General features: G+C 34.4%; 1 protein-coding gene and 1 pseudogene across 3 annotated transcripts; one reads left to right on the top strand and one right to left on the bottom strand.

The window, feature by feature from the left end:
• The first annotated feature begins 7263 nt into the window (after positions 1-7263).
• On the top strand, positions 7264-14301 carry LOC147545468 (uncharacterized). 2 transcript variants are annotated; one of them, XM_086673141.1, is made up of 13 exons: positions 7264-7690; positions 7822-7895; positions 8878-8961; positions 9113-9193; positions 9278-9358; positions 10329-10421; positions 11550-11732; positions 12169-12236; positions 12478-12529; positions 12726-12779; positions 12869-12958; positions 13704-13770; positions 14000-14301. In XM_086673141.1, exons 1-13 carry the CDS (start codon positions 7552-7554, stop codon positions 14089-14091), a joined length of 1158 nt encoding a protein of 385 aa, XP_086529267.1. In that variant the 5' UTR covers positions 7264-7551; the 3' UTR covers positions 14092-14301. The 2 variants fall into 2 exon arrangements, 1 of the variants encoding a protein (XP_086529267.1); XR_015239712.1 differs by having other exon boundaries at positions 7377-7690; positions 12869-13058; positions 13133-13770.
• Positions 14302-15615: 1314 nt separating this feature from the next.
• Positions 15616-17926, bottom strand: LOC147545467 (F-box protein At4g18380 pseudogene; annotated as a pseudogene). Its single transcript, XR_015223859.1, has 2 exons — positions 17544-17926; positions 15616-17204 (listed from the first exon to the last, which is right to left on the bottom strand). The product of XR_015223859.1 is annotated as an F-box protein At4g18380 pseudogene (transcript).
• Between the last annotated feature and the right edge of the window lie 9342 nt (positions 17927-27268).

Raw genomic sequence — 27268 nt, 5'->3', positions numbered from 1 at the left:
TTTGTCTTTATAATAGTGGGCCCAAATTCAAAGTTGCCAATAAGGTTACCTAATCAGCTAGTCTAAGAGCATCTCCAATGCAAGACTCAATCTTAAAATCTTTAGTGCCACTTAGGACTTTAGAGTTTTTTTTGAGAAAAAACCTCTCCAATGCAAAACTCAATTGAGATCTTAAGTTGATGTGGAAGCATGAAGTTTTAAGATGTCTCAACTAGAAACTCTATTTTTGAGATCTCTTTTGAGAGTCTCAAGTGTCCTAGTCATCAAATTTAATTTTTGAACCAATAGAAAGCTTTTCTTTCTCAACCACTTTTTCCTATTAAATGTATGTATGACATGTGTATCTATTAGAGTTTTTTAGAGTGTTGCATTGGAGAAGGACTTGAATTAGAGACACTCAAGTTAGCCACATAGGAAAGAGAATCTCAATTGAGACTCAACACATAAGCCAAATAAAGTTTTTTTTAAGTTTTGCATTGGAGATGCTCTAACCCTAATTTGGCATCAAAGCTACAAACTTGAACCGATACGATTTATGGGGCTCTGTTTACCTTCTAATTGTTTTTTGGCAGCCTATTAAAACTTATACTTCTTGTTTCTCTCTAGAATTTTATGGTGCTTTGTTTACCTTCTAATTTTTTTTTTTACTGTGAAGGCTCCTTCTCCCGACGAAAATGTTGTAGGCTTCCGGATTATACAGGAGATCTCTCACAATTTGTTTGTAATCCGGAGGCCTACAACATTTTCGAGGGGAGCCTTCAGCCGCGCCCTTGTTATTATTCTCTATCTCTAACAATTTTCTATAAATCATAAGTCTTTAACAATAGTTTGCAGGTACATGTACTCTCTTATTTTTATTATTTTAGTACCGATTTTTATTTTGACCCTTTGATTTTTTGAGTATATATATTTTATGTTATTTATATTTAAAACGAATCAATTTATATTCTAAAGTAGAATCGTAAGTGGTGATAAAGTCTTACCTCCGCTCCACTATATCAGAAGAGAGATTAAATGGGTTGGTTTTGGGTTATGAACGCATCATTAGTAATTTGTAAGAAGAATCTTTTCGATATATGTTTAGCTTATCATTATGGAAACCGCATGCACTCCGTATTTAGTACATAAGTTTAGCTTTACGTTTTTTGGTAATGTTTTTCATAGTAATACATTTGTTACGACAAAAATTTATTTTTGTATAGTTTGTGTACAAAGGGCCCCGAATTATATTTCGCTTTAGGCCTCCCAACTACTTGGGCCGCCCCTGGGTGTAGCCAATTCCATCCATGAGGCAGAGGTTCGAAACTCACTTTTAAATTGTACTAAATATTGTAAAAAAAATCGAAAGTATTTAATACGCATGTGAAAATCATAATACAAAAATACTACATTCAAAAACTCACTTTTAGATTGTAAACTATATCTTCGACTATAAAGAAAGAATAACTTCAACAAAGAAATTGTACCTTGTTTAAATTTTTTTTTCAAAAGGCACAGATTCAACTTTCGCACGGGGCCACTAAATTCTCAGCCACGGCCCTGTCAAAAGTTTTTGACATGTCTAATTTGAGCCCCAGATACTTATTCTTGCCTTTTTTTATCCCTCATGGAATGTACGATTTCATGAGCAAGAATGACATTATCAGTAATTTACCTACCAAGTAGAATGCAGCTTGATTTGGAGATAAGTAGCGATTTCAACCTACTAGAAAGAAGCTTAGAGATAATCTTGTAAGATGTGTTGCATAAGCTTATGGATCTAAAGTCGACTGGGGTCACTGGATTCTTAGTTTTTAGGATAAGAGAAATGTGAGTTGAGTTGAGTTCAACATGTAATGTTCCTTTAGTGTGTGTGAATTACATAATTGAGGGTGCGGAGCTTTATTTAAATAACTTCAGAAAATAACATGGAACTTTAAAACTCAGTAAGTTTTTTCGTTCATATATTGTATGAAGTTCCTTAAATTGTTATGAAAATATTGTGCATTATGAAGATTTATAAAATTCTGATGAAGTTTTATATGAACTAATGAAGCTTTCATAATTTGTTATGAACATTCATGTCTGAATTAGAAAACTATTTATTTTGCTAAAAAAAAAAAGTTTATTTGAAAACACCATAAAACAAACGATTTAAGTGATACGTGAATAGGTTACATGATTTAATGAACTGGTAACATGATAATAACATGTCCAACACTAACAAATCCAAGAGATTTAGAGTTAAAAACAAAGTTTTATGAAAACACTTAATTTCTCCATGATGTTAATTAAAACAAATACAAATATCATCAATGATTAAGAAAATAGAAATCAAAACAACTGACAATTTTAGTGAAGAATGGTTCGAGAGAAAAGGCCTTGGGAAAAATCCTAAAAAGAGGAAATAGAACATGGCTTTTGGACCTTTTAACTCTTTAACCATTTCAAAAAAAAAACTCAAAAAGAGACATCTTTGTAAATTTATTAGGCTGGAAGTCATATCACGCAGTGGCGAGGCCAGAAAATTTTATGAGTGGGGGCACTTTTTTTGTTATAGTTAGTGAAAGAATTCCATAGTATACGATCATGCTAGAATAAAAAAACAAAATTTCAACAAAATTTTATATATAGTTTAGATATTCCAGAGTAATTTTGATGTAAAACAAGTAATCTCTAATTTTCACATCAATATGGTCTGGGGATCTTTCCCCACTCCATTCACAAAAAATATTAAAATAAAATACAAAGAAAGTGATGAAGAGATAATGGTGAAGATTAAGAAAATGATGGTGGAGATGATGAAGAGCAAGTGGTCGTAATGGAAAAAAAAAATGAAGATAAACTTTTCTTTCTAATAAAATGTTTACTATAACAAACGTGTAAAAAAACAATCTTTAAGTCCAAAATACAAGTCACTAAAAAATCAGACAGAATCAAAATTAAGGGAGTTATTTAGAGTGTTCATCATCTCTACGAAGTCGTTTTATTAAGTTGGTCACTTTGAGGAGGTCAAAATTGAATTAGTTCAATTAATAATAACCAATTTTTAGACCAAACATGCACTTTATAAAGTATTTTCAATAAGCATCATTATAAACCAAACAATACTATCAACTAAAGTAAATAGTAGACATTCTACGAAAAAAGTGTAAGTAGTGAAAATTCTAGAAAAAAATGTGTTGTGTGTGTGGATCGATCCCAAGACTTCCATAATGTAATCCAAGCATTTCACCACTTGAGCTAGAGAAGAATTTTGTTTAAAATGTGGAACTATAGATACATAATATAGTACCAAGTGCAATTGAACACATACGAGTCACATTAGGGTCGTGGGGGCACGCGCCCCCACAGGCCCCTATGTGGGCTCGCCCCTGATATCACGTTTTGTACGGTTGAGCATTATTTATCACTCATGGGTGTTTATGAATTTTGTATGAGTATGAATTCACATTCATTCAAATTTAAATTCGGCAAATATTGTATTAGAATATAATTTTGAAGCATAAAAATAATAGTAAATAAATTGTACTTAAGAGTAGGTGCATTTTTACGATTTGGGCTAATTAATCCATGATATGTTCATTAAAATATCAAAACCTTAAACACTTCACGAGTGATCAAACGAACACTCACAAATTTTGCATGTCTGCCTTTCTTTTAAATTGATCGCGAAAAATATTAACAAATTTCACACATACTAATTTTCAGGGGTGTATTTTAAAATAATCATTACTCTTGAAATTCTAGTCAAAACTAAAGTTTTTTTTTCTTAATGAATATCTCCACTATTGAGATTTTGGAGCAAACTTAAAATGAAGGGGATACATTGGACTAGACAAACTAAATCATTCTTCCCATAGTTTCTCTCTTATTTTTCAAAATCTATGATACCTATAATACCTAATGATGTAATAGGCTCCCATGGGAGCAGGGCCGGCCCTAGGCCCAAAGCAGACAAAGTCTCGCTTTGGGCCTCTCGAAGTTCACCTCTTTATGCTATCTTGTAACACATTTGAAGGGTCTCACATATGTTAAACAATAGAATGGCATCTTTCTTTCTTAAGTGTTTCTTTTAATTTACTTTATTTATGTCTGTAATTGTTGTTGTTATTGTTATAATTAAGACTAGGTGAACACGTGTTACACCGCACAATACCAACTCGGTAAATCTCTTTTGGTTAAAGTCATTATAAGTATAAAAAGAGTTGGTGAAACATAAAATCTATGATCAGAATAAAAAAAAATTAGATCAAATTGACTGATATGTTAATATGTTATTATATATAGGATTAGCATCTTTGTTATTATTAATTTGTTATCATTTGCAATATTTAATATAAATAAAGAAAAGAGAAATTTGGCTCAAAAATATAGGGAGTAACACATGTATGCACTCTTTTTTTTTTGTTGAAGTACATGTATGCCACTCTCAAAGAAAATTGGTTTAATCAAATTATAGACTGTCTTAATTACTCTCGCTCCGAAAATAAAAATATGTCAGAACATATTTTTATTTGTTTACATAACCAGAAAATAAAAATAGAAACCGCTCTCTATAAAGATGTCAAACATAAATTATCTTTTTGGAATGATTCGAATACAAATTCCAAATTTATCTTAAATTATTAATTAAGTTACAACTAAATTGTCAGAAGATTGTCAATATGCGTAAATGTAATGTTTGAACACTCTATCCAAGTTTGTAATCAGAGTATCGTCACTTGAAATAAACAATAGATAATCTCCACTGCAACTGAAAAAATCTCGTAATATATCGTGTAAAAATCATGAAAAACGTAAAAAATGCCACATTCTGATAATTCGCTTTGGACCTCCAAAATATCAGGACCGGCCCTGCAGGGGAGTGAATCTGCTCTTGATGAGACATAGTTGACTTAGCTCCTTATTTTTTTTTGTTGTTCTTGCTGAAAACTTAACTGTTGAGCTATTTATTTTGAATAATATTTCACAATTTCATTTCCTATTCTTTTTTAGCAATTTTAGGACACATTATACCTGATCAACCATTATAATAGACTAAAAATGGAAAACTTGAACAAGCAATGTAAAAGTTGGAACAAATACTTTATTATCTACTCTTATTAAATTCTTTCAGAATAAAACTTAAAATAGGTAAATTGGGATGTTCGTAGGTGTCTCTACTTAACATGCTAGACAAATTGAAGTAGAACGAACTTAATTTGTTGAATTCCAAGTTGGGATGATTTCAACTTAGTAACGAATGGTTGATGACCGATTGATGCTCAACCCTACTTAAATCATATATATGAGAATAGTCTCACATAGAAGAATGCGTATCTAGCAACAAAGAATATAAGGTATAGATCCTCTCCACTCATTGGCAATTGGTTTTGAGTTGGATGACCACAAACTTAACATGGTATTAGAGATAGGCCCACACGTGATAGGCTTTGAAAAAAAACTACACATGCTCCACGTCACCCGAAATAAAAAAAAGCAAGCTCAAAGAACGCTACACGTGAGGGGGCGTGTGAGAATAGTCTCACATGGGAGAATGGGTATCTAGCAACCAAGAATATAAGATATAGGTCCTCTCCACTCATTGGCAATTGGTTTTGAGTTGGATGACCACAAACTTACCAAACTATGGATTGCTTGCTTTTTCAGCCGAGTCGAGTTTCTTTTTTTAATAGGTAGCTGAGTCTGAGTAGAACATTGTTCGGTTCAGTTTAAAACTATTTGATTTGGTTCGGTCAAATTCAATCTGATCGGTTTGGTCGACCGTTGCTTACCCCTATTATTTAGTCCTGGTACGACTCAGTTTTGTATCCGAAAGCTAAATTTTTTTTGTTTACAAGAGTCTTCTTTACTATTTTTTACAGTAGAAAGTTGAAGTATATATATATATATATACAACCATAATTCAAATTGTTCGAATCTCATCAATTTCTCAAAAAAGATAATTGTGATTACGTAATTTTGCGTTAGATATAGTTAGCGTTCCAAAACAAGCCAGTGTGACCTACAATGACCAGGAACAACTAAGGGTGGGAATTTAGCCCGGGAGCCCGAAACCCGGCCCGGAACCCCCGAGTCCGACAAAGAAACGCGTAGCCCGAAGTCCGAGACGGGCTCTGCCCGCCCGGCCCGTCGAGTTTTAGTGGGCGGGCTTGGGCTCTACTAAAAAATCTCTTGCCCGAGTGCATTACCCGAGTACATAGCCCGAAACTTGTACCCGACTCATAAGATCCGTTAGATTAGAGATGGATGGACATATGTAGACTTCTAATCTTAGGGTTTTGTAGGTATAAAAACCTATTTTTTCCTCTTCAGTCTCAACTGTCCAAAGTGAGAAAGGAAAGGAGGCAGAGAGAGACAGAAAACAAGAGATCGAGAGAGAAAACAAGAGATCGAGAGAGAGAAAACGAGATATCGATAGAAATAGAGAGAATGAAGGAAAAAAATGAAGATACTGAGTTGTTGGTTGAAAACAAGCTATGAAGAGTAAAGAGTAACATCATGGAAGATCTTCAAGAAATAGATTTTTTTTTCTCTTTTCTGCAAATATTCTCTATATTCATATCTGTTTTCTCCGTAAATATGTTATTTTCAAGTAGATCTTTATATTTGTTTTTGGGTACATCTAACTATCTAAGAAGAAACAACAAGTAAACTTTTTAGAAAGTTTTGATACAGATCTGTAAAAATAATTTCATGTATATATATCTGTTACATATCTATCTTGCTCTCTCTGACTCTCTCTCTAAAGATGAAGTTGCAGAATATTTGTATCTTTGTTCATGTCTCATATTTGTTTAGATCTGTATTTTTTTGTTCATGGTGATGTTAATCTATAAAAGGTTTGGGATCTTTCTATGAATTAAGTTTAACAAACTTAGGGTTCATTGTGATATCTGTGTTGTACCAAAAAAAAAATGAAAATGAAAAAATTGGATATTCGAAGATGGTTAGCCCGTTACCCGGCCCGCCCGATGCCCGTTATGCCCGTCATGGGCTAGTACCCATGGCGGGCTTTGTGCAAGAAAGCATGACTTTTACCCGGCCCGAGCCCGCCCGAGAAGTCAATTGTTCATTAGTATATGGTACCCGAAACGCCCGAGCCCAGAATATTGGTGCCCACGGGTACCCGAGCCCGACCCGTTTCCCACCCCTAGGAACAACCCATTCTTAAAACAACTCAAATATTTAAAGACCAAATGGGCTAGCTCGCTTCGTCATGGTCAGTTTAGCACGAGCCTTGACTCACCATGGTTTGTGATGCACCACGAGCCGTGACTTGCCATGTGTTGTGTCCGCCAGAGACCGTGCGCGCCAAGGGCAGTGACCCTCACGGGCCCTGACTCGCCACGGCACGGGAACGCCATAAGCACGCCAGAGTCTAGGTGACACCCGCCAAGCCAAACACAGTAAACAAATAAGAACAGAACAGAAAAAAGAAAGAGAGAAGAAAATAAGCTGGAGCAAAAATGGAGGATCAAAGGAACCTCTAGATTTGCTTCGGCCCTGTAATTGAAACCCTAATTTTTCTTCGGAATCGTGACGAAAAGAAGATAAAGATTTATAGATATGGAGATCCTAAATCTGTTAAAAAACTTAGATGCATATCCAAAGATCAATGAGGATTTCTACAACAGAACTCTCTCTGGTGGTCTCATTACCCTATTCTCTTCCATTACTATGCTTTTGCTTTTCTTCTCCGAGTTCAGTAAGTTTCTCTCTCTTAGATCATCTCTCTATCTTATACTCATTTTTGTGTAAATTGGATCTGTTTGAAGTCTTCACTAATTTGATATTTTCATTTGTGATTTGAAATCAAAATGTTGATTTTTTTTGCAGGATTGTATCTAAGTACTGTTACTGAAACCAAATTGACGGTAGATACTTCAAGTGGAGAAACTCTTCGAATTAATGTTAGCATCTTTAATTCCCTTGTTTTGTTTTGTTTTGTTTTATATCCATTCATACTCTTTCTTTTTTTCTAAATGATTTACAAGTACCCATACTTTGGATTTGTAATATAGGGTTTAGAAAAGGATAAATTGTTGGGGAAATGATTGGGAGACCAATATAATTTACCTCAAATTAGACTTGCAAATAAGTGATATACATAGTTGGTCCTATCTTTTCTCCAATTTCGCGTTTTTAGATCAAGTTGTTGTTAACATGGTACCTAGAGAAATAACTATTCCGTGCCCAAGCAACTTGATGCAAGACAGAGAATTGGGTTTTGGAAATTCCAGTGTTACAATGCCGGAAGGGTTGGGTGGTGGGTGTGGGGTGAATTGGATAGAACCCCTGAAACCTGCATTGTTTTGTGTTTATGTCAATTTGATGAAGTTGTAGCATATCTCCCTATTATTCTGAGGTTTAGGAGTCAGATGCTATAAATAACGATGTGAAATCATAATTCGCATGTTGAATTTGAATTGTTTATGGTTGAAAAATTGGATTGTTGAACCGTGAATTGTTAAATCTTTTCATATTTGGTTGACTGGGGAATATATATTTTTGGGTCCCACGATTCACGATTTGCTTTATATTCACAGCCAGGACGTGATTCAACTTGAAATTGTATTAGTTGGTATCAAAACGATTTAACTAATTACTAATGTCTGGATCAACTTTATTGTGATCAAATCCAAGTCATTTGATTTCTTTGACATCACAGTTTACAAACTAATAGTTTAACATTTGGCCTTCTTTAGGAAGTTAGTAGCCCTTATTTCTTCTTAAACTTGTCCTTTAGCCAACTAAAAAAGTAAAAACTCCAACAAGTCAGTTCTGATACTCTTTAACGGCAAATATTCTTAATGGTGCACTATATCTAGAAAAGTGTAAATGGAATGTGTCTTATTATTGGTTTTGCTTATTTTTTGTTACATAATTTTGCAGTTTGACGTGACCTATCCCGCCCTTGCATGTTCTCTTCTTAGTGTTGATGCCATGGATATCAGTGGGGAGCAGCACTATGATATAGTATGTTTGTATACTTTGCTCTCCTTCAGTGACATTTTATATCTAACTCAATTTCGATTGTGGAAAAAAAGTTTCTATCGCCTTGTGCATAAGTATCATTTACTGAATAATCTGAACTGGTACTGCACCATCTTTTTGTATTTTTGTGCAGAGACACGATATTGTAAAGAAAAGAATTGATCACCTTGGTAATGTGATTGAGTCAAGATCAGATGGAATTGGTGCTCCAAAGGTTTGTAAATAATCTTACTTTTGATATTATGCTCGGTTTTTAATTTTATATCCTTATATCTTTTATCTTCCAATTTTCTTTCAGATTGAAAAGCCTTTACAGAGGCACGGGGGACGACTTGATCACAATGAGACTTATTGTGGTTCTTGTTTTGGCGCAGAAACGGTACTATCCTAGTTAGTTCTTTACGGGGGATATTTGACTTTATTTTTTCATATCACATATAATATTGCCAATATATAGGTGATATATCACCAATACAACAAGAATGACTTCTTTTGCTATGTGGTATGTGTACAAAACTGATATCGATATGACAGATGATATTGTGATAGATCACATCAGCAATATATCAGCTAAGCTAAGAAGTTGGGTTTGAGACTCATGGGTTACCTGACTATGTTTTTTTTTTCTTTCGAACCTATATATGTATAGACATTGATATAGTATTTTTTTTATATGGACATAAAACACTAGCATTACCATTAGTCCCATTATGAAGAGAAAAAGGAAAAGAGGAACAAGGACAAAAATGTACAAAAAAAACAAAAAAGGTAAACTCAAAGCCTACCTTACCAAATTTGGTTCGAGCTTGAGCCGAGCTTCAAGGTACTCGGTGAGAACTCGCCATCCAACTACTTCTATATAGGCTTGACTTGAGATTTTTTCTGCAATGCGTTTATCAAGTCTTCTCCAATTCCTTCCCAATAGTTTTGCATAGTAGTCCTCAATTTATCAACCATCTTACTTAACTTGCAATATCATTTACTTGGTCTCTTAAAACCACCAATAGTAATTATTTTAGCAATCATTCATGATAGTTTTTGTTTATAGAAATATTAAGTGGCATCCTATATATTTGATAATTGCAGTTCATTCGTGCTATTTTAGTATAAATCAGTTCTCAGTTTGATCAACTGGAATTGACAAAATATGCTTCTGATGCCAGAGGTGTCAGGAAGCAGGAATTTCTGAACATGGTAAATGAAGAACTCTACTTTCTAGCCAGTAGTTAGTGACTTACTGTAGTGCTCCAAAAGCTTTCAAGTCCCTTTGACCTGAATTATCTTCTCATATCAGAAGTGATTTAATTATGATACTGTGAAATAGTTAATGGATATGTTTCAATTTGCAGGATGATGCTCACTGTTGTAACTCATGTGAAGAAGTTCGCGAAGCATACCAAAAGAAAGGATGGGCGATGACAAACCCTGATTTGATTGATCAGGTATAGTGTAACATGTTTGCCTGGTTCTTTTTATCTCCTCGATGAAAAATGTGAAATATATCCAAGAATTGAAATGTAAACATCATTTTTAGAAGTTATGACTTGGCTTCTCTTTGTTTTATGATATATTGTGGTAAAATGGGTTTGATTTTATATCTCCAAGCATGTAAATGAATTATTTGCTTGTTTTCTTGTTTAAACTGACTTGTTAATGCTTTACCTGTTGATAAACTATGTAGTTTACATCTCGATATACTGCCGCTATATCGATCGTTTATAAGATATGACAGATGTCAAGTGACATGTGGTGGATAGATTATGTTGTTGATTTATTGTGTCAATTTTCAATATACAGATTAAATGGATGTAAAAGTAATAATCCTCCACAACTGAAATGCTTAGGGAAAATTGAAGAAATGCAAAAGTTGTGCTAGACAAAGCCAAGTGTAACCATGTTTCACTTCGCTTTATTAGGCCTTCATGTTCTTTGCTCTTTTGTTAGTTTGTCTTTTGCTGCAGCGACTTGACAGTTTCTCCCCTGAACTCTGGTGAAATGATAGTTAAATAAAATGCCAAGAGTTTCCTCTGGTAGTTGTTTCATACACCTACCTAATTTGGCCAACATATGACACCTTAGTTCGTTTTTCACTTAGGTGGTGTTCGACAATCAGGATAAAGAAGCATGTAATGAACTATAGTGAGACTTGATGAAACCTTATGAAATTAGTAAACTTAATTTTCTATTGTAAGCAATCAAGATCAAAATTAGCTTTAAACCCTTGAAACCAGAAGTAAGAAATAAAGGCCGAAGCCAAAAACACATCATTGCAATGCCATGTATCAGCTGATTATATTTCCTGTAAAACTGAACTTAAAAGATACTGGACTAATATCTCTCAGTACGTATAAATGCTTGCATGCATATCTAAGTGGCAGTGAAAAATACAATGTAGTTCTTTGCTCTCCAGGAATTCCATTTTGCTATCTGAAGTGAAGATACATATTGGTGTGTCTAGTGTACTGTGTTGATTGCAATTTTCGTGTTCTTCTGCTGATGGTATAACTATGTGTGCATTCAATTATCGGGTCTTTCATCTTTCTGGAACTTGATATTGAACTCTGTTTCAGTGCAAGAGAGAGGGCTACCTCCAAAAAGTTAAAGAGGAAGAGGGCGAAGGATGCAATATTCATGGGTTTGTCGAAGCAAATAAAGTGGCAGGGAGTCTTCATTTTGCACCCGGGAAAAGCTTTCACCAATCAGGCATCTCTTTGTTTGATCTGCTGGGATCATTTCAAACTAATAATTACAATGTGAGATGCTAACCTTAGACGAAGAAAAAAATTTCCTTGTTTCTCTTATTCTCTTTCAATTTAATTTTTACATAGAGAATAGAGTGGGTGTTGAAAAAGGTCAAAATGGGGACCTCGGTACGAGTGTCAGACATGCGAGGTGGAAAAAGGCCAAAATGGAGAGATGACCATGCACCTAAATTTTCTTGTCTTAGCCTCTTAGGTATTATTATTGTCATTTATATATACTGAGAAGACTTCGAGTCTACAACAAAAGTATATTCTATACAAACATCCCTGTACAGCAGAAATTCCAGGGCAGGATATTCTTATCTAATATGGATAGAATTGTAGCGACCTATTTCAACATCCAGATGTGGTATTGCTTTTCAACAAAATGTTTATTGGTTTACTGTGATTTAGAAGAATATTTATGTTGTTCCTCTTCCTGCATCAGATAAGCCACAAAATAAACAAACTATCTTTTGGTGAAGAGTTTCCAGGCGTTATTAATCCACTTGATGGGTAAGATTAACAACCTTTCACATTTACGTTCTACCGTAGTAATCATCAAACTTTCAGCCTAATTTGGTTTCTCTTTGTTAAGATATTTAGATAGTCAGAACGTAAGTTCTAGTCTACACTTTTCAAGTTCTTGACCTGAATGGCGCATTCTCTTGTTCATCTTTTCTTTTTTATTCGACGTTGCCTATCGCTGAACAGAAAAATGCTTCTGATCTGTTTTATTTATATTTGAAACTTTCAGGGTACAGTGGACACAGCATGCATCTGCTGGGATGTATCAATACTTTATTAAGGTGAATATTTCGGTGACCAGTCTTTTGACCCTACATAATTATTGTAAATTAACTTCTATCTGAGGGAGTATGACTTCTTTTCTAGTTGATTTATTTTATCCACATATGATTCTCTTTCTCGGCTCATTCTTTTGTTTCATATTGTCAAGTGATCCTTAAAATGATTTACCTTTATTTCTTGTGTTTCTTTGTTTAGGTTGTACCAACGATCTATAATAACATAAAAGGGCGTAAAATAAATTCAAACCAGGTAAAGTTGTATTGATACTAGATAGTGCCAATTCTCATGTGTTTTACTTTATCTTCTAAACTAGTTAATTGTTCTGCCTGCCCATGCAGTTTTCTGTGACTGAACATTTCAGAGAAGCAACTGGTTATCCTCAGACACTTCCTGGGGTTTTCTTCTTTTATGACTTCAACCCAATTAAGGTGAGCGAGCTAACTAGTCCCTGAGATAAACTTACAAGTGTCTTTGCGGTATATTAAACAACAGTATTTTCCTAGGTATTGATTGAAATGAAAGTACTTGGTGTCTGCTGTTAATCATCTTTGTTGTTTATTTTTTTTCTTTAATTGTCTGAAAAGAGTTTAAAAACAGACAAGGTGATTTGATCACTCGACCTCTCTTCTAAAATTTTCTACAGACAAAAAGCAAAAATTTTGCATGAAAGTTTGGTAGGGGACGGTGTATTGCACACTTTGAGGGAGAACTTTTGGAGGACTTTTTGAACTTTTAGTTAACATAATCCTTGTCAGATGTTCCTTTCTTACACAAAGCGAAGTCCCACAGTGATTTCTTACACACAAGCTTAGAAGTAAGAGAGTTAGCATAGGTGGTGTGCCTCTAGTGTCACAATGTTTTTTCTCCAGGATGGCTACTCAATTTATTCCACAAACACATCCGAGCCCTACTAACCGGTTGAGCCTGGCCAATGTGGAGGTTTGGCTGGATCTCAGGAAAAAGGATGTTGTTGACCACCTTTCATCAGATGATATGAAACTAGATTTATTTCAGAAGTTGGCATTTCGCCTTTGACGCCATTTTATGTAGCTACTTTTTGTATCATTACCTCTCTCGGTTGCTAATTAATGGCTCCCAATATTAACTTAATGAGGTTAGTTAGAATTATCCAACTCCTGAATGTTTTATCTAAATATTGTCAAAATACTGCAGGTTACCTTCAGTGAGGAAAAAGTATCATTCTTGCACTTCCTAACAAATGTCTGTGCTATAATAGGAGGTAAGCCCTCTACTTCAGCCAGCATTTTCTTAAGTTTTAGTATTACTCATTAAATCGTACAGATATTTAAGAATAGACACTCAAAAATTGGTTACACTAAGTAGTTTGATATTGGTTGACCTTAATGTAAGACACAGGACCACGACTCTCAAAAATCTCGCTAGCCCATGTTTTTATTTTATTTGCTTTCTTGTTTCTTACTCTTTTTTTTTTCTGTTCTGGGTTTCAGGCGTTTTCACCGTTGCTGGGATCATCGATACGTTTGTGTATCATGGTCATCGTGCAATCAAGAACAAGATGGCACTTGGGAAGTATCGATGAATCAGTTTTCGGAGCTTTGACTCACATTAGGACTGGCAACTCGCAAGCGAAATTCTGCTGCATAATACAGGAAAAACAGACATCAACCCCAAAATAGAAACAGAAACAGAAACAAACATCAACTATAATTTGATTACTGATCTCCAATTCTTTGATGTAGTTGCAGAGAATGCCTACCCAAGTATAATTTATATATTTCAATTCACCATCTGTCCTAAATCTAGAAACTAGAAAGGAAGGGCCACTGATAACATATTGACAATGCTTTATTTTTTGAAAAAAAAGGACGATATATTAACAGAGTGCTTAGAAAGTACGAAAACAAAAGTACAACAAGTTGAATCAAATGGAAGGTCACATAGAACCTATATGGTCACCATGAACTTAACCCTTTCCTCGAAAGGAAAATTCTCAAAACATTTAGAAGACACGCCCCAATGGTGAGAGGTTGTTCCATTGACATGATTTCTCTATTAGTGCTATTCCTTTCAAGAGACTATCATTCTTTTCCAGCCATACACCACCACCAGACACCAGTATAGCAAGTGGAGTTTATCTTTAAGTTGCGTCGAATTTCCTGAACATGGATAACCCGAAATCCTGACATCAAAATAAGAGACCAGATGCAATTTTTGGAATGAAAAGATAATACATATTGATAAGTTGGTAACCCTCTTTGGCCTACCTATGAAGGTTACACCTCCCTTTGAATTCTGTCATGGTATGGGGGGCCAGATATGGAAAATGGGGCTTCTAGTGGTGGTCCTTTGCCCTTGTACTAGTTGAGGAAAGCCATGGTTGGCAAAGTGGACCTTCCTGGCTGAAATTACATTCCAAGAATGTTTTTCTTTCTGGGGAAAGGAAGGATATACAGGCTAATCAAGTAAGAAGGTTAGCCAGTTCTAGGAGTTAATATGTCAGTCACAAGTTGCAAGTTTCATATACATTATCAAATTCTACCAATTTTGCCATGACAATAGAAAAAAAAAAGTCACAGACAACTAGGTATGGCCCGAGTTGCGGGTAAACATATATGCTGACACGAATCGAAGAATCAATGATTTAAATACAAGGGATGGTCTCTACCTTTATAGCGAAAAAATAGTACTGAATTGATTTTTTTGGTCAAAGAGGGTATGGAATGAGTTATGGGAGTGGCATAAAAAACCCTAGTTCTTCTAGGAGTTGGGAAGCAACAGCCAACACTCCAAAGACCAAAACTGATGGCCTACCTAGATGATTCGAAAACCGGAAGTACCCCACGAAGGGAGAGATGCCGACCGGGATTTGGAAGGGAAGAAGAAAAAATATAAAATTACTTCTTTTAATCGGTAATGAATTGAATTTAGACACTCACCCACCTACCAATGTTGCAACTTGTCTACTAAAAATACATGCCTTCCCACTATCCATCCCCCTATGTAAAAGGCATCCAAAATACCTATCCCCATCTCTTCCTCTGTCTATCCATTTGCAATTTTTGTACTAAAAAATAAAAACAGATGACCACTCACAACCCTCCCAAGTCCTAAACAATATAATATTTCATTGAACATGAACCAAAGATCTCTCTTATCTCTCTCAGCAAACTACAGAAAACCTAAAACACAAAAGAAACCAAAAAAGTACCTTCTATACATATTTCAGACATAAACAAAACAAGATAAACTTAGCTGACATAAAGACATATTGGAGCTTCCAGATACCCACGAAAAAGAACCATGTCAAAATCTTGACAGTCATGAGAACATAAGAGTCTAAAATCCATTCATTTCCAAAAGATAAGTTCTTCTCTTTAGTAGTGTCTTCGCAGCAACTTTGAATGGACCTTCAAATGCATCCACTTCCTTCTTACTTCCCCCACTCAATCCTTCGGCTGGCTTTATCGACACCAACGTTGCTCCTTGCATTATACCCATCCCTTCCGACAGCTCCAAATACGGAGCATATCTCAACTTCATGTTTGAAGCAGGAACTTGAGTCCGTCTCGAAGATGCAGATGCTGCTAAAGGCTTCTCTCTGAACTCCTTTATCTGTTCTTTCCCCATGCTTAGAGTCCCTTGCCCATCTGAATCTGTCAAAACTACTGTTCTCAACGTCGGGTGATCCTTAATTATTGGTTCTAATAAGAAGTGCCTCGTTGAAGCAGCGATTAATGAACTAATTGTCCACACAACCCTTAGTTTCAGACCCCCATTTGTGTAAAATGATTCAGGTATACTGCCATTATCCTCGAGCAAACCTTGATCTCTACTGACTACTGTTTTCTTTTTGTCTATTTTTGTACCTCCTAATATAACACAGTTCTGCAAAGTGCTACCAAATTCCGCTTTCCATTTTAACAGAACCCCTTCTTCTGTACCAACATCTCCAGACGGTAATTCTATTCGTAAGTTATGAATGTTGTGAAAACTCTTAAGGACCTGATCAGGAGTGTGTGAGGTGTGCTGGGACACTTGAGGAAGAAGGGTCCTGTTCAGATTGTTGCTATTCCGAAGATGGTGGATAGGTTTGACAAGAGTGAAGAAGAGTTTGACAAGGTTGGAGAAGAAATTACGCGGTTTATGAGAAGAACAGTATGGGTTTTCATCATTGTCACCATCAATCGTTACAACTTTGTCAATCTTGATATAGACATCTTGTACAAGTGGAACGAGGGAGTTGAATCGCTTACAAACAGCGGAACAACGAAACAAGGGACGGATATCGGCAAGGTTATTGAGAATTATGAGTACTATAGAATCTGGGATTTGATCAAACAGGTCTGGGTAGAGATCAGCATCATGAATTTGGGCTTTGGATTGCATTTTTACTGTTCTATGGTCAAGCTAAAATTCAGGGAATTTTAACTGAAAAGAAACTAGGGCAAGAACAGGATCCAGAAAAAGTCTTGAACAGTATAGGTTTTGACAAAGTGGATATTCCAGAAATATATAAAAGAGAACCAACAAGTACTGTAAGATGAATTTCCTAAAGAGAATACTGACTTGAAACTGAGAATAGAAGCAAAAGAGTTTAGGTTTTTTTCCACCTACAGTGAGAAATGATTGAATTTTTTTCCCAAGTTCAACTCAACAAAGAGAAAACTTCAAATCTGTGAGAAAATCCCCAACCTGCATATCATAATCACAATAACCCATCAAAATAATTCAATAAAACAACATAAAGAGAACTTCCAAACCCTAATTTCTCTTTGATCTAATAAAAATGCTTCCAATTACAGAAAAAAAATTCAGTAAAGACTTCCGAAATCTAAATCTTGATCCTGATATTTCAACAAGGAACAAAAATTATGAAACAAAATATTCTGAATTATCAAATCAATTACTATGTTCATAGTTCAGATCGAAACCCTAAATTTTTTTCCAAGTAAATGAAAATCAAATCTCCAAATTCAACAAATTAACTAAGACAAACTCCAAATAAGTAAACAAATAAATGAAATTAGTTACCTTTAATTGAGGAAATGACACATCTGACTTGATCTTCAGCTAAAGGCAGAATATTTGTTCACAGCCCTTTATATGAAATATGGTAAATTTTCTATTTTGGGCCAAATTATTTGGAGAATTAAAACGGGAAATCAGAAATTTCTGCAAAAGATTGGAGCTGAAAATTAGGGTTACGGGTGGAAGAGATGAAGGGGGATTAGGTTAAATAATAAAATACTCTGGCGGTCGAAAAGCTATTCTTTTTCTTTCTTTTTTTCTTGAGCTAGGCTTAAGAGAGAAGAAATGAGAAGGATGAAATCTCCACAAACGATGATAGAATCTGAATTTTTATAGTGGATTTTTCAAAGGGCGACAAAACTGACGTTAACGTCTTCCGTTGAGTTATTGTCTTAAAATTCATTCCGAAACTGTTATATGCTAACGGAAGTCAAAAGTTTTTTTTTTTTTTGTGAAGTCGACTAGTGAGACTCGATTTCACGATCTCATATATTTAAGAGGTGTCTAACCGTTACACCAAAGGATGATGGATGACGTCAAAAGTTGTTTTAAGTCGTAATTCTTGGCAAAAAGAAGAGGGGTTAATCCATAATTTTCCTCCACCCGTCATATAACTCTCGTGTTTTGATCAATAGACAGTTTGACATTATGCCACCATGGTTGGTAGTGTTTTATTTTTTTCGAAACCAAGCGAAACAAATTTTCGTTCATAAGTGATTAAATCACAATATTACATGGATGATCATAATTATTTCTCTCATCTGAAAACTTCAGGAGAGTTACATACCTTTAAATGCAAAGTGCCTCGTGAAGAGAAAGAAATGGGACTAGACACCGACTCAATAAAATGACCCTAAAGGTCGAAAGATGAAAGGATCCTAAAGATCACGGATGAAAGGACTCTAAAGGTCAACAAATAAACAGGAAAAAAGCTAAAGGAACCACCGCCGCCGCTGTCACCGGAAACCGTCGTCGTCACCGGAAAACGACCTTTGTCATCGGAAAACCGCCGCCACCACCGGAAAACTGCCGCCACCATAGAAAACTCGTCGTCACTGCGAGAAACCCTTGTCTTGACGAAGAAACCACCCTGTACCAAACCACAAAACCACCATCTTCTCAAACCTTAAGGCATACCTCCACCATCACCATAAAACCACTACTGTTAAAACAACCCTTTACTTCACCACTACACCACCATTCCCACCATCATTCCATCACTATCACTAAAACCCACCACGACCAGATCTCGTCATGACTAAATCGCACCACCAAGAACGGATCCACAGTAAGAAAGAGGAAAAGAGAGAGATAGGAAGAAAAGGACGAAACCCTCGCCGGATTGGAGAGGGTTTCTGAAAAAACGGTTACTGGAGTTTCTTGAAAACTTAGGAGAGTGAGAGAGATCAAGTTTCTCTCCCTACGAAATTATAAAACGGTTACTGGAGTTTTATTAAGTTGGCCTTTTTCCAAAGAGGAAATATCTTTGATCCTGTTCGATCATAGAGTTTCTTACCCTCCCTTATTAGAGAGAGAGAAGAAGTCTTTCTACTTCTTCAAATTGAGGGAGTGAAGCTATGTTTCATTCTCAAATTTCTAGTGATGTTAATAAAGTAACACGAGTTTTTACTTAATTTTTCGCAAAGAACAACAAATCGATTTAATATATCTCAATATATAATGTTGGTTACATGTACGAACTGAAATGAAATGTAGAACACGTAAGTGCATTTATGATAACGCGTAGATGCATTCAACATTAGATATTTTTTCTTTTAAGAGATTCAAAATAGAAATATTATGTATATCTTTTTTTCTTTAGATGTGTAAAGATTGAGTAATCAAAAATAAAGAAGTTCAAAAAGTCATTGTGGAATGATGGGCAGATATCAAAATACGCCAAAAATTTCACTATAGAGGAAATGGTGCCATAGAAATCAAATAGGATATGCTATAACCCAACTCAATTTGAGTTTTGGATGAAATAAATAATTCATGACAAAGTACAACTCAATTTGAGTAGTCCATTTAATTTGACCGGCTCTCGTTACCTGAAAAATTCAATGCAAAGGACGATAAGTTTCAGGTCGTGCCCCATGAAATTGTCATTTATGTAGATTAACTGACTAATGTTCTTTCTTTATTGATTAATGTTCTGTATTGATTTCAGTATTCTACTTTTTTTAATTGAATGTCTGATTTGAATGTTTCTTTACACTATCTTCTCCATAAGAGCAACTTCAATCTCAACCTGTCTCAGGCCTTAAAAATTATTTTTTCACTCAAATTTTCAGTCAGCTCAACTCAAAAATTCAACTCCAACTTCGGTCTCTCTTGAGGCCTTAAATATGTGCATGTGGGAAACGCGCTTGTGTGTTTTTTGTTGGTGTACGAAGAACGTGTGTGATTTTGTATATGCACGAAACACTTGTTTGAACTATTTTCGAAATCATTTTTTTTCTAAGGTTGGAAAATTATTCGGGAACCGACACGTTGAATTTTAAAAAATGTGTGGGTTTTTGCTAGATTTAAAAAAAAAATTAATGTGTGAATTTTCGTTAGATTTAAAAAAAATTTAAAATTAATCAAAGTTTCTCAAAAAATTAAGTTGGAGAAGATCCTAGCACGGCTAGGATCAACTCCAACGCTCAGTTGAGGCCTTCAGCCGGCCTTTAATTAAAGCACTCTCAGGTTGGATCTGGGGGTTGGGACCGGAAATTTGAATTTCGAGCCCCATGCGCCCCAAGTTGGAGATGCTCTAAATGTTAAGGGAAACTAGCCCGTCCATTTTGTGAAGTTGCCTCTTTGCTTCATCTCGGACTTTACCGGTGTTACCACGACTTTTTGAGAAAACATTTGTTTGATTTCCAAAAGTTGGAACCCCAATCGTTTTGGGGTGACTCTGGAGTGGTAAGAAAATTTTTAATTAAGAAGTTGATTGCAGGTCGGATTAGAAAGGGTAATCTTCAACTGTCCTCCTGTATTTTGCTTAATAACAGTTTGACGGAAAACTTACAGAATTATTAGTACGACATACGGTTGCAATTTTTTCTTTTCAATTCTGCCCTTTAAGTTGTAATATCTTTTTTTTCTTGAATGAAAACTAGATAAGGACTCTCTCAAAGTAGAGAAGACCGAGAACAAGAAAGAGTGGCCGACCCTCTTCATCTCTTTCTTATTAAATAGAAGAGTCTACGATTAACTATATTTCCTCCACGACCCACTTAGTTCATGATGAATATCGATGAAAATGTGGTCCATTAAGAAAAAACAATCAATTTTGCATTGTACATCAATGTACTCTTTGAGGAAAAAGTACGTCTTCTATTATAAAAAAGGATATATCTTGACCCACATATAAAGAGTAGTTTTCGGCCCACATGTTCGTTAATATGAATTAAGATCTCGGGAATCCCATATTTTTTATTAGCAAAGTTGATATATACACTATATCGACTACAATCTTTAAACATCTAGACTTGTGTCCTAAAAGAGAAGATGAGATAATTTGTTTGATGAACTTCACCAAAACCATTGACTAAAATTTTGAACTAAAACTGGTGGCTTTTCAATCAACAATGAATTTCTATTGGAGAACAACAATTACTAGGATATATATATTGGGTCATTTGTATTAACTTATTTATTACTTTTCTTCTCGTATAATTTTTCATAAGAACTTGCACTTACGTATGTGTATGTGTGCTACAAATATAGAACTGACTAATCGATAAATAAACTAAAGAACGACATAAATAAGGCGTTAGAGTGGATTTGAAGAGTAAGAAGAGACTAATGACAAAATAAAGAAAAAGGTAGGTAATATTTCAGTGTTAGATTGAGATTTCTGAGTTAAAACACTATTTATTCATAACTAATTATATGCTTTTGGGTCCGTGGGTATATGGCCCAAAATAATATTCAAAAAGGGTTTAGGGTTCAATCTTCCCAAAAAATGAATTTTTAGTCCTTTTGCTCTTGGGACTAAAAACCCTTAATATATATTACATAATTCCTTCCATGTCCCAGTCGTTTTTCACGGGATTTTAATGTGTGGGGCCGCACAAAAATTTCAAACGGTATGTACCTTGATTTTAGGATAAATTTAGGGGAAAAACAGTTAGATTCTCACGAAAATTTCTCTCTCTTCTATAATCTGTTTAGAAACAAAATCTAAACTTTCCCAAATCAATTTTCTCTCTCTTCTTTACAGATTTAAAATGGAGATTTATTAGCCAAAAATATGGAGATTTATTAGAAAAAAATAGATAGAAATAAATCATAATTTCTCTCTCCTCTAAACAGATTTGGAAATCAAATCTTCTCTTTCCTATTATCCGAATCAATCTAGGATCAATTTAGCGTGATTTGGAGGTTAATATACAAAACATATATATCACTTTCTCTCACTTAACTTTCAATTTTGGAAATAGTATATTTTTCTGGGAACATTAAAGCAGCATTTGTTTTCGTTTTTACTCATACATAAATACACATCGAATACAAATTATGAAACAAATACGTAAATTATGTATTATTTATGACGAATAAACCATCATTAGTCAAGTATACAACGTAATTTATCAAATGTATTTGGGTCTTGTTCAGTAAATTACACATAATTTCTATTACATTACACATAATTTCTTTTACATTACACATCGTTTACATTCTGTTACAAAAAAATCGTTTGCACTATATTGTCGAAGAGCATATGTAGTCTTGAGCAGGACAAACAACATTTACACTATATTGTCGAAGAGCATATCCAAATGATTTTGCACCACCAGGAAACAAATGACCAACTTCAGTAGGAAATTCCATAAGTAACAACAAAACTGCAAAAAGAAAACATATACATTTGTTAACAAAACATATAATTTACTAGAAACGACATGTATAATGGAATAAATTATGCATACTGTTTGTTAAACTTCATAATGTGTTAGGAGACAAACATAACGTTACTTCGAATCACAAGGTCACTGTTATGTGAAAAATATGTATAATGTGCAATAAATTACATATAATTTTTGGAACATTTATTGTACTATAAACGACAACTGTTTTGGGAAAAAAGTACGCGTAATGTTGAATAAATTATATTTAATTTATGCAGATTTATAAGATGTTTTTGATATTATTTATAAAGTATGAATAATTTGTAACAAAATATATATATTTTACATTCTGTTATAAAAACATCGTACAAAAGACGTCTGCGTTATGTATGTGTTATGTTCTGTAAACATCATGTAATGTCGTGTAAATTATATATCGTTTACATTCTGTTACATCCAAATCGTACTAGATCTACTCTGGATAAAAAATGATATGTAATTTATTGTAAACGATCCGTAATTTATGTTAAATTATATATCGTTTGCATTCAGTTATAACAAATCTTACGAGATCTTCTCTGCATAAAAAATTGTACGGAAACCTTGATGAAGATTTGAAGAAATAATCTAAAAATCTGTAACCTAAAACTACTAAAAAGTAACAAAATACATAGATACAAACACTTCTTAATCGCATTATCTTCAGTAAAGACGGATTTAACATTAACATAATAAAATCGGTTATGAATCTTAGAGAGATAAAATACTGAATAATGATGAAGATTTGATTAAATGATACAGAGAGAAATTCGATTATAATGAAATTCATGAACAAAGTTCAAGATAAAGATGAAAAATATTAAACAGAAAAGAAGAAATCAAAACATTTAACATTACTTGAAAAACAATATTAAATCTGATTCAGAATTTGTTCCAATGGAACGAAAAATGATTTCTGTAATGTGTCTTACCTGATAAACGACGAAGAAGATGATTTCAGCTGCTCTAATGAAGAAGAAACAAGATTTCTGAGATTAATGGATGATTATCAAACAATTCTGATTTAGAGAGAGCGAGAGAGAAGATAAGCAGGTTTCAGTTACTGAAGATAATGAAGATCATGGTTACTATGTTTATAAACGTGATTGGCGAGAGAAAGGTGGGAGATAAAAATGGAAAAAGATATTTTGGATTTTAGAATGTAAATCAGATTTTATATATAAAGAAGGTTAGTATAGGTATAATAAATTAATATGTATTCTAGGGATTTGTGTTTTCTCTCTAGATGACACCAAATGGACTAGATATACATTTGTATTATTTTTTTGGTTTTGAAACCCTTTATAGGATTAGAGAGGACAAAATGTCCTATTAGGACCCGTTTTTTGGACTATAAGCCCAAAAATTCTATGCTTTTTAGGGTTGCTTATATATGTTGTCTTAGGAAATTGATATTATGTTTGATTAATTTCAAAGTTTAGTTGGTATAATTTGGATCACCATTTTGTTTTGTTCTGCCTAAATGTTAAACAACTAATTAATAATACAAAGTGGGAAGAAATTTTGAATCTTGAGACTCCATTGAAAAAAAACACTATTTTTCAAGATATTTTGGTAGGTGCCCAAAGGATGACCTTTTCTCAACTAACCCTAATATTTTCAAACTTATTCAATTCAAATAGGTGAAGTGGCAACAGATTAATTTATAATGACATATGATCCCCTCATTGTCTTCCCATTTCCTCATTTTAGGGCATAAAACAGTCTTTAAATGGTTGGGTTAAAGTAGGTCATTAGTAGGTGGAGAGTTATTCTCTATGTGTGAATAGCTCAAGGGAAGAGAGATTACATTATAAAATAGTGATTAGAAATAAACCCTCAAAATTTACACTATTAAAATGAACTCCCAAAATTTATAACCCTAACTAATCAAAATCTCATTCATCCTTCAAAATTGCCCCCTTAACTTCAATTTCTTCTATAATGTGATGAACGAAAAGAATAACCTTTTTGAGGTCTCTTTAATTAGACAAAGATAGATCTCTCCGTCCCGATAAAGATAGATCTCTTTGTAGTCAGGATAGAGAGGAGTGTTTCCTATAGAGAAAGATACCTAAATTTTTTTGTATCGATCACTCGTCTAAATTTATTAATACATTCGAGTATTTTAAATCGTGTCAGAATTAATGATGAGTCACATTTTTCGAGTTTGCTTTATTTGACAATTAGATATTTCATATGGCTAGTTCAAAAAAAAAAAAGATATTTCATATGGCTTATAATGTTGGAATAAGAAAAAGAAAGGTAATTATTTGTGGGACTTAGTTTTGATTTGACACTACAACCTGAAATTTTTTATTTGATGGGTCCCTGAGATGGGTTGAAATATCTTGGGAATAAACAGTGAAAGTGTGACACAATTATTTCCACTTTCGGTTTGATGGCCGATCTCCACTAGCCCGACCTTCTTGAATAATTATGATCCACTAACTCATACTACAATTTACAAGTTTTGGAGTATGGATATATGTCTTTAAATCAATCTACTTCCATTCCGATGGGGTATTAGGTCAATACTTACTGTCTTTGGACGATATGATTTCACTAAAAAAAGGCCAGCGCTTTGGGGAAATCAAAATAGTTTCGGGGTGTGAAGACTTTGTCAAAATCTGGTCAACTTTAGTTCACCAATATATTTTCTAAATGTTTGGGGGAAAGCAAATTTTTGACCATTTCTTCTCCGTTCCGGCAAGTGTTATCGAAATGCAGCCACCACTATCATCACCGAAATCCGGCGACCACCATCATCATCAAAATCCGGCCACCACCATCTTCACCAAAATCCGACCACCACCATCACAATTAATCTCACGAAGAAAATCAAACCCTAATTTCAGATTCTCATCGATTAAATTCTCAGCTAATGAGCGAACAAGTTCGTATTTTCGAAAACTAACTAGGATTTGGTTCATGACAGTAAGGATTTGATTAAGTGCTCGACCAATACTAGTACTGCTTGAGTAAGAAATGGGGTGATCTCCATTGCTGATTAACTGATTTGATTCATTGTTGATGTTGTTAAAGTGGGGTTTTAGAGAAAGAAAGTTCAAAGATTTTAGTGTTAGTCGGAAAGTGTTATGGGGTAGAGAGAGAGGATAATATTGAGGAAGTAAAGGGTACAGTAGAGAGAGAAACCAAATTACAAGTAATGAACATGTTCTCATAAAAAAAAGTAATGAACATGTAGAGATGACTTTCACTATATTTTCAAAACTAGGGTTTCAAAGTTCTTGTCTTTTGTTCTCTAACTTGACAAAAAAACAAGAATTAGAGAGAGAGAAAGGGTTGACTCTGCTCGTAAAGGGGAAAATAATTTGTTAAAATGGAGAAAGAAGAAGACTGGTTTAGAGAGAGAGAACCATTGAGTTTTATACCTACTGATAGGTGTTGAAATTTGCGAGTCATGAACGGATCGGATCAGTTTATGGGTAGTCAAGAAAAACAAACACAGTTCTTAATTTTCTGCCGGAATTTGTATATAGATACAGGTGATGTACATCTCATTTAGAAAATGGTGGTGGTTGTGGCTGGAGATTGTGGGCGGAAATGGTGACCCGAGTTGAAGATGATGAAGAAGAAGAAGAGGAAGAAGCATTGTTGATTTCCCCTTAAACTTTATTTCCCCGGAAAATTTCTAAAATTTCACATATTCCCTTTAAAATTTCGCACCCCGGAAACTATTTTGCTTTCCCCAAAGCGCTGGCCTAAAAAAATATAAAGTTGAATATAAGTGTTCTAGAGTCTAGACTACAGCTTCTTTTTATCGACGTGTGTAAAAAAAACTTGTTTGAACAACGGATTCGGACAAATGACTACTATACTCCTGACTAATGCAAATCAAAATCAGATTATGACAATTAAAAAGAAACACTTTTAGTATGGCTATTAATTGTATTATATGCTCAAGATATGTATTTTTAATACAGTAGAAAATTTTGATGAATTTGGGGTAATTGCTATATAAAAGTGAAGGGTTAGTAAGAGAGTGGTTGGTTGTATTATTGAGTCTTCCTTCATCAGCCCTCTTTATTCTTTCCTACCTTATCCTATCCAAAATTAAACAAACATATGGCCCTATATCTCTGCACAAACCCAATGGCTATAAAATCACTTAACCCCCCCTCCTCCCTCAATATATCTCTCTCTCTAATCAAAGAAATTCTATCTTTTCAGTGTCCTGCCTCAATCACCTACTAGGCTACTACTATTACTAGTATTCATATGCACATGTATTTCCATCTAAGGTTTAAGCTGCCCCACCCATGGCATATCCTTTGACATTATTAGTTTACTACTATACTATCTATATATACAAAACCAAATGGGGACGATGGGACGTCCCGCTTACTTTCTCTGAAAACATTACTGACGGCGAGAATAAATAAATAAATAAATAAAAGAGACAGCTTGAACCAAATCCACCAAGTTCTATTCTGGCTCAGATACTAGCTACATTGTCAAAGGCGGCACCCGCCTCTCTAAAAGGTATATACTCTATAGAGTCTATAGATGCCCCAAGTTTTTTATTCGGCGCCAGTTTTTGAGTATCAATGATAAACTTTGGTGTTTATATATCATTTATCTTTTGATCTAATTGACTGTATAACCTGACCATATTCTATACCACAGTGCATTATAGTATATCTTACACAGACCCACACATGCTGGCATGCATACAAGATGTGCGCGGGCCCACCAAACTTGTCTAACTAAATTTATACTCCACTTCGCTCTTATTTTCGCTCGTGACAACCTTGCCAACCAGTGAGTTCCAGTTAGATGAGAGTGACGAGTCCAACTTCATAGATTTAAAGAAAAATCACAGTA

This window comes from Eschscholzia californica, unplaced genomic scaffold (genome assembly GCF_041429995.1).
Source record: "Eschscholzia californica isolate CP2 unplaced genomic scaffold, dmEscCali1.0.p SCAF_4, whole genome shotgun sequence".
Lineage (NCBI taxonomy): Eukaryota > Viridiplantae > Streptophyta > Magnoliopsida > Ranunculales > Papaveraceae > Eschscholzia > Eschscholzia californica.
This window is presented reverse-complemented; position numbering and strand designations above follow the sequence as displayed.

Coding starts and splice junctions, on each gene's coding strand:
- LOC147545468 (XM_086673141.1), top strand. CDS start 7,552: ATGGAGATCCTAAATCTGTTAAAAAACTTAGATGCATATCCAAAGATC. Junction 7,691..7,821: donor GCTTTTCTTCTCCGAGTTCA/GTAAGTTTCTCT, acceptor TTTTTTTTGCAG/GATTGTATCTAAGTACTGTT. Junction 8,962..9,112: donor GGGAGCAGCACTATGATATA/GTATGTTTGTAT, acceptor ATTTTTGTGCAG/AGACACGATATTGTAAAGAA.